This window comes from Pseudophryne corroboree, chromosome 6 (assembly GCF_028390025.1).
Source record: "Pseudophryne corroboree isolate aPseCor3 chromosome 6, aPseCor3.hap2, whole genome shotgun sequence".
In the NCBI taxonomy this organism is placed as follows: Eukaryota; Metazoa; Chordata; class Amphibia; order Anura; family Myobatrachidae; genus Pseudophryne; species Pseudophryne corroboree.
The window spans coordinates 323,467,995-323,476,159 of NC_086449.1; the positions used below are offsets into that span (position 1 = coordinate 323,467,995).

Genomic DNA, 8,165 nt, shown 5'->3' on the forward strand with positions numbered 1-8,165 from the left:
GTACTTACAATGTCGGGAATTACAACTCCATCTATTATTTTAGCCTCCTCAACGAATGTGATTTCATTATTGAACACCACCATCAGCGATGCTTCACTACGAGCCACATCATCAGAAGCAGCAACTTCCATAACCACATTTCCAGCTATAGCAACCTCCACTACATCGGCCTCCAATACGCCAAATTTATTATCAAGTACATTATTTTCTGAGAACACATCAGCCTCTCATGCTCCAAATTCAATATCAACTACTATAGCTACAGCAGCCTACACTGCCTCAATGTCCTTATCAGATACCTCAAGCACTAATGCTACAGCTTCATTTACAGCCAAATCAGCTTCCGCTGCTACAACTTCATCAGGCTCTGCTATCTCAGCTTCCTTATCAGCTGCATCAGCCTCCAATGTTCCATCTTCATTGTCAGCTGCAATAGGCACTAACGGTTCAACTTCATATCCAGTACCATTACATTCAACTTTATCTACAGTTACAGCGGGCCCCAATTTATCTACTTCATTGTTGCCTACATCAGCCTCCAATACCTCAACTTCATTATCACATACATCACGTTCTGAGGCCTCAACTTCATTATCAGCCACAGCATCCTCCAATGCCTCAACTTTATTATCACATACATCAGGATCTGAGGCCTCAACCTCATTATCAGCCACAGCAGCCTCCAGTGCCTCAACTTTATTATCACATACATCAGGTTCAGAGGCATCAACCTCATTACCAGCCACAGCATCCTCCAATGCCTCAACTTTATTATCACATACGTTGGGATCTGAGGCCTCAACTTCATTACCACCCACGGGAACCTCCAATGCCTCAACTTTGTTATCACATACATCAGGTTCGGAGGCCTCAGCCTCATTACCAGCCACAGCATCCTCCAATGCCTCAACTTCATTATCACATACATCAGGATCTGAGGCCTCAACTTCATTACCAGCCACAGCAGCATCCAATGCCTCAACTTTATTATCACATACATCAGGTTCGGAGGCATCAACCTCTTTACCAGCCACAGCATCCTCCAATGCCTCAACTTTATTATCACATACATCAGGTTCGGAGGCATCAACCTCATTACCAGCCACAGCATCCTCCAATGCCTCAACTTTATTATCACATACATTGGGATCTGAGGCCTCAACTTCATTACCAGCCACGGCAACCTCCAATGCCTTAACTTTATTATCACATACATCAGGTTCGGAGGCCTCAGCCTCATTACCAGCCACAGCATCCTCCAATGCCTCAACTTCATTATCACATACATCAGGATCTGAGGCCTCAACTTCATTACCAGCCACAGCAGCATCCAATGCCTCAACTTTATTATCACATACATCAGGTTCAGAGGCATCAACCTCTTTACCAGCCACAGCAGCCTCCAATGCCTCAACTTCATTATCAAATATATCAATTTCTGAGGCCTCGACATCATTACCAGCCACAGCATCCTCCAATGCCTCAACTTCATTATCACATACGTTGGGATCTGAGGCCTCAACTTCATTACCAGCCACGGCAACCTCCAATACCTCAACTTTATTATCACATACTTCAGGTTCGGAGGCCTCAGCCTCGTTACCAGCCACAGCATCCTCCAATGCCTCAACTTTATTATCACATACATCAGGATCTGAGGCCTCAACTTCATTACCAGCCACAGCAGCATCCAATGCCTCAACTTTATTATCACATACATCAGGTTCGGAGGCATCAACCTCTTTACCAGCCACAGCATCCTCCAATGCCTCAACTTTATTATCACATACATCAGGTTCGGAGGCATCAACCTCATTACCAGCCACAGCATCCTCCAATGCCTCAACTTTATTATCACATACATTGGGATCTGAGGCCTCAACTTCATTACCAGCCACGGCAACCTCCAATGCCTTAACTTTATTATCACATACATCAGGTTCGGAGTCCTCAGCCTCATTACCAGCCACACCATCCTCCAATGCCTCAACTTCATTATCACATACATCAGGATCTGAGGCCTCAACTTCATTACCAGCCACAGCAGCATCCAATGCCTCAACTTTATTATCACATACATCAGGATCTGAGGCATCAACCTCTTTACCAGCCACAGCAGCCTCCAATGCCTCAACTTCATTATCAAATATATCAATTTCTGAGGCCTCAACTTCAAAACCAGCCACAGCATCCTCCAATGCCTCAACTTCATTATCACATACGTTGGGATCTGAGGCCTCAACTTCATTACCAGCCACGGCAACCTCCAATACCTCAACTTTATTATCACACACATCAGGTTCGGAGGCCTCAGCCTCGTTACCAGCCACAGCATCCTCCAATGCCTCAACTTTATTATCACATACATCAGGATCTGAGGCCTCAACTTCATTACCAGCCACAGCAGAATCCAATGCCTCAACTTTATTATCACATACATCAGGTTCGGAGGCATCAACCTCTTTACCAGCCACAGCATCCTCCAATGCCTCAACTTTATTATCACATACATCAGGTTCGGAGACATCAACCTCATTACCAGCCACAGCATCCTCCAATGCCTCAACTTTATTATCACATACATTGGGATCTGAGGCCTCAACTTCATTACCAGCCACGGCAACCTCCAATGCCTTAACTTTATTATCACATACATCAGGTTCGGAGACCTCAGCCTCATTACCAGCCACAGCATCCTCCAATGCCTCAACTTTATTATCACATACATCAGGATCTGAGGCCTCAACTTCATTACCAGCCACAGCAGCATCCAATGCCTCAACTTTTTTATCACATACATCAGGATCTGAGGCATCAACCTCTTTACCAGCCACAGCAGCCTCCAATGCCTCAACTTCATTATCAAATATATCAATTTCTGAGGCCTCAACTTCATTACCAGCCACAGCATCCTCCAATGCCTCAACTTCATTATCACATACGTTGGGATCTGAGGCCTCAACTTCATTACCAGCCACGGCAACCTCCAATACCTCAACTTTATTATCACATACATCAGGTTCGGAGGCCTCAGCCTCGTTACCAGCCACAGCATCCTCCAATGCCTCAACTTTATTATCACATACATCAGGATCTGAGGCCTCAACTTCATTACCAGCCACAGCAGCATCCAATGCCTCAACTTCATTATCAAATATATCAATTTCTGAGGCCTCGACTTCATTACCAGCCACAGCATCCTCCAATGCTTCAACGTCATTATCACCCACATCAGGTCCTAATTCCACAACTTCATCACCAGTCACACTACATTCAACTTCATTGTCAGACACATTAGCCTCCAGTGTTCCATCTAGATTGTCAGCTACAACAGCCTCTAATAGCTCAACTTCATTATCAGTCATATTAAACTCAACTTCAGCCTCTTATTTATCAACTTCATTATCAGCTACGTCAGCTTCCAATGCCTCAACTTCATTATCAGCTACGTCAGCCTCCAATGCTTCAACATCATTATCAGCTACATCAGCCCCCAATGTTTCAACATCATTATCAGCTACATCAGCCTCTAATGCTTCAACTTCATTATCAGCTACATCAGCCCCCAATGCCTCAATATCATTATCAGCTACATCAGCCCCCAATGTATCAACATCATTATCAGCTACATCAACCTCCAATGCCTCAACTTCATTATTAGCTACATCAGCCTCCAATGCCTCAACTTCATTATTAGCTACATCAGCCTCCAATGCTTCAACTACATTATTGGCTACATCAGCCTCCAATGCCTTAACTTCATTATCAATCACATCAAGTTCTAATGCCACAACTTCATCACCAATCACAAATGTTCCAACAACCATTCAATCAACAACTGTCATTGATAATGTTATTGTCCCTTTGGTGTTTAAGATTATCAATCAAAACTTTACTAGCGAACTGCAGAACACAACATCGCCTGAATTTACTAATCTGAAGGCTACTGTGGAGAATGCGGTAAGGAAATTTAAATAGCCTGATATTTATTTTATTACAATGTATTTCTACAATACTGATGTAGATTCTTAGGGGGATATTTATTGTTTGAAAAGTTGGTTGGGTGTCTGTTTTTTCCTGTCTATTAGAAATGAAAAAACAGACACCCAACTGACTTTTCAAACAATTGAATACCCACCTCTGTGTTTGAAAATATACCAGTATTCTACACTTCAAGTCAAATGCTGGGTGGTTTGAAAATGTTCTGTGTGTTTCTGGGAGGTGGCTATTCAGACTCACAAACAGTAGGTGATTTGTCTTATTGGTGTATTGTGAGAGTGTCACAGGTTTGTCACTGACTGAAGTGTTTGCGTACGTGAGATTATTCACTCCCATAGGACACATAACTCAGATGGAGAAACTGCACCTGTCATAGGGCTGGGGCAAGTTTTATTGGTGCAACCAATGGTGGTATCTAAAGACACACCTCACAGTATTTCTGCATATTCGGATGCTGACAGCGGGTGTCTCAGTCCTTGCACATTAGGCACACAGATGTACGCAAGGGAAGTGCTTGTAGCGGCATTAGCATCATATCGCAAATGCAAGACCAGCAAAAGGCACAGATGCTGCTGCGTGCGACTCAGGCACAAAATGACTGTTATTATGTCTCATCATGTGTATTGTATTATTATATATTGCAGCTGACAAACATTTATGCAAGCAAATTTGATAATTTCAAGAATGTAACCGTGACAGGATTCAGGTAAGTAAATTTTTTAATAAATTACCTGAAGAATTGAGTAGTATATATATATGTGTGCAAAGAGATGGTATAGCGCCACTTGTGAGGCGAAAAATCTCAGTAAAAGCTATGTAAATAAACTATAAAATTTAAATAAAAACGCTAAAAGCCCACGTAACCTTATAGAATAGTATCAGCCCAACCCTAAAAATGCAACACTGGTATAGTATTGTTAAAAAGTATAGGAAATGGGGGGATAGGGATAGAGGCGACAAGTGCGGCTAAAAAAAACAGTGTTTTAAAAATGCCAAAAGATGCTATAAAATTATAAAAATAATTTTTAATATATATGAGAGTAAAAACAGTTTAAAGAAAAGGGGGTTTTAAAATACAAGAAAATTGTTCTATATAAACAATACAAAAGTAATAAAAGGATAGGAATTCAAACTTAACTTAAAAGCAGTGGGTGGTCAATACAGCCCCAACGCGTTTCATCTCAGCAGACTTCTTCAAGGGGTAGGGACAGAATGAAGCTGCATGTCTATTTATACCCATATCCCTTAGTTAGATGGTTGTGTTTGCGTACGTGAGATTATTCACTCCCATAGGACACATAACTCAGATGGAGAAACTATTATTAACTATTAACTATTTACTATTAGATTATTTTACAGCCAGTTTTGCTGTAAAATAATCTTTTGTCAGCTTTTTACCATATAATGTATAATCACATCACATGACTGATTATGATGTCACAACCCTCTACCTAAGTGATATGGGTATAAATAGACATGCAGCTTCATTCTGTCCCTACCCCTTGAAGATGTCTGCTGAGACGAAACGCGTTGGGCCTGTATTGACCACCCACTGCTTTTAAGTTAAGTTTTGAATTCCTATACTTTTATTACTTTTGTATTGTTTTATATAGAACAATTTTCTTGTATTTTAAAATCCCCCTTTCTTGAAACTGTTTTTACTCTCATATATATTAAAAATTATTTTTATAATTTTATAACATCTTTTGGCGTTTTTAAAACACGTAAAAACACTGTTTTTTTAGCCGCACTTGTCGCCTCTATCCCTATCCCCCCATTTTGTATATATATATATATATATATATATATATATATATTTATATATAGAACAAGCACCCTGATAGCAAGAGTGGATACAGAGAGGGGGGCAGAGGGGGAATTTGCCCCCCCTAGCATACTCCTGCTGACGGGACAAACTTTTTGTCAGTGGCAGCCAGGGTGCCAGCCGATCTCCCAGACATGGCATCTCACAGCAGATGCCTTTCCTCCCCACTCACCCCTTTGGTCTGCACGGCAGTTAATCAACAGAGTTAGTTGATTGAGACTGCTTTCACCTTTCATCACCTTCCACGACTGGCTCCGTGAAGGTGACATAGGCCTAGGGTTTGCAGAGAAAAGTTAAGTAAAACCTGGCACTGAAACTGATACAGTAAACATTTTGCAGCTTTTACAGGAAGAAGCAAAGTATGGTTAATGTGGTTGTAAACATTTTTATTTATTTTTTTATTTTTTTAACAAAAGAGTTTTCAAGATTCCTTTTTTTTTTCATAGCAAAATGGCAAATCACAAAATATTAACATGCCTAAGATAATAACTATCCAGTATGGAATGTAAGAGGAATGAAGGGGGTATGCAGGCATTAACTTTCTCTGCAGCAATACTTGGGTGTCTTGAGAATGTTTTCAATACTTGGGTGTCTTGAGAATGTGTTGCCGACTGAGTACACATTATATAAAGACACTGTGATTTATATAGTAACCTGTGCAAGGTATAGGTTATCAAGGAGAATGGCAGCGTACTGAGGCAGTGACACATATTTTTATTGCCAATATGCCAAAATCCTCTTGCAGGGACAGTGGGGGTCATTCCGAGTTGATCACTCGCTAGCAACTTTTTGCAGCACTGTGATCAGATAGTCGCCACCTATGGGGGAGTGTATTTTAGATTTGCAAGTGTGCGAACGCTTTTGCAGACGACGGCACAAAAAAGTTTTTTGCAGTTTCTGAGTAGCTCTGGACTTATTCAGCTGCTCCGATCACTTCAGTCTTTTTGGTCCCGGAATTGACGTCAGACACCCGCCCTGCCAACGCTTGGAGACACCTGCGTTTTTCCAAACATTCCCAGAAAGCAGTCAGTTGACACCCACAAACGCCCTCTTTCTGTCAATCACCTTGCGATCGGCTGTGCGAATGGATTCTTCATTAAATCCATCGCCCAGCATCGATCCTCTTTGTACCCATATGATGCGCTTGCGCATTGCGGTGCATACGCATGTACAGTTTTGCCGAGATTTAACCTGATCGCAGAGCTGCAAAAAGTTGCTAGCGAGCGATCAACTCGGAATGACCCCCAGTGTCTCTGATAAGAGTCCATTCCTTTGAAGAGTAAAAAGTAAAGTGATAGCTGAAACTATCACTTTACTGTGGATTTGGAATGGGCATGCTTATGCACATGCACTGCCATTGTCCCACTTATATACAAGTATAGGCTGCCAGGGAGGGATCTAAAGATCAATTTCGGGCAAAAAGGTGGAAGAAGATTGCCTATAGAGTACAATAATTTACATTTTATGATGGCTTTGACTACTACAGTATATGCCAGCTTAGTAAATAGGACATTTTCACAGCTTCCATACAAAACTAAAGGGTCTACATCTACAAAAGAGAATAGAAATACCCTTAGGTTAAAAGCTATTAAATAATGCATCAGTCCTCTGAAAAGGGGCATTTAGTACATGAATAAATAGGCATATATGTGATATCCGTCCATTTATCTATCTATGGGAAAAAACAAATCAAAATATTTTTTTGCTGTACAAACTTCATTCTGTTTAACTTATTTATATGTGTATAATGCCCACATGAACCCTTCGGCTTATATATTGTGTAAATCTGGCTCTGGTATATATTTACTTGTGTGATAGAGGAATCGGGACTGGAGAGGGGAGGAGTCAGGACTGGAGAGGGGAGGGGTCAGCAATAAACAGCAAACCGCCCACCCTAAAAGAAAAGTCTAGATCCGTCCCTGCCTGATAGGGTAGTAGTTTCTGAAACACAATATTGTCACAGTATACTGTATATAGATATTCTTCATATTAGATATTCGATTTTCATAGGCACATCAAAAAGTAATTCTTGCCCACTCCATCCCAGTCCCAAGGATCATGAATTACTATGCCATATGGCCAAACCAATCACTTTTCATTGCCACCATGTTGTGGTTGAAACAATAAAGTTGTTCTATATTGCAATATTGTTTCAACCACAACATGGCAGCAATGAAAACACATGTTCACTAAAGTGATTGATTTGGCTGTTTGGCCTGTACACATTCGCTGCGTATGCTGTTGACAGCTGCAACATGCCCCTAATGCGTTTCCAACATGCACATGTCTTTTCTGCCACTCCCTATTACCTACAAAATGGCCGCTTCTTTGTCACTTGAGA

General features: G+C 41.2%; 1 protein-coding gene across 1 annotated transcript; it reads right to left on the reverse strand.

Moving 5' to 3' along the window:
- Positions 1-269: 269 nt before the first annotated feature.
- On the reverse strand, positions 270-3,365 carry LOC134934559 (prestalk protein-like). The gene has a single exon (XM_063929975.1). The coding sequence runs from the start codon at positions 3,363-3,365 to the stop codon at positions 270-272; it is 3,096 nt and encodes a 1,031-aa protein (XP_063786045.1).
- Between the last annotated feature and the right edge of the window lie 4,800 nt (positions 3,366-8,165).

Bases quoted from the DNA above. Each gene is read 5' to 3' on its own strand.
- LOC134934559 (XM_063929975.1), bottom strand. From the start codon at position 3,365: ATGACTGATAATGAAGTTGAGCTATTAGAGGCTGTTGTAGCTGACAAT.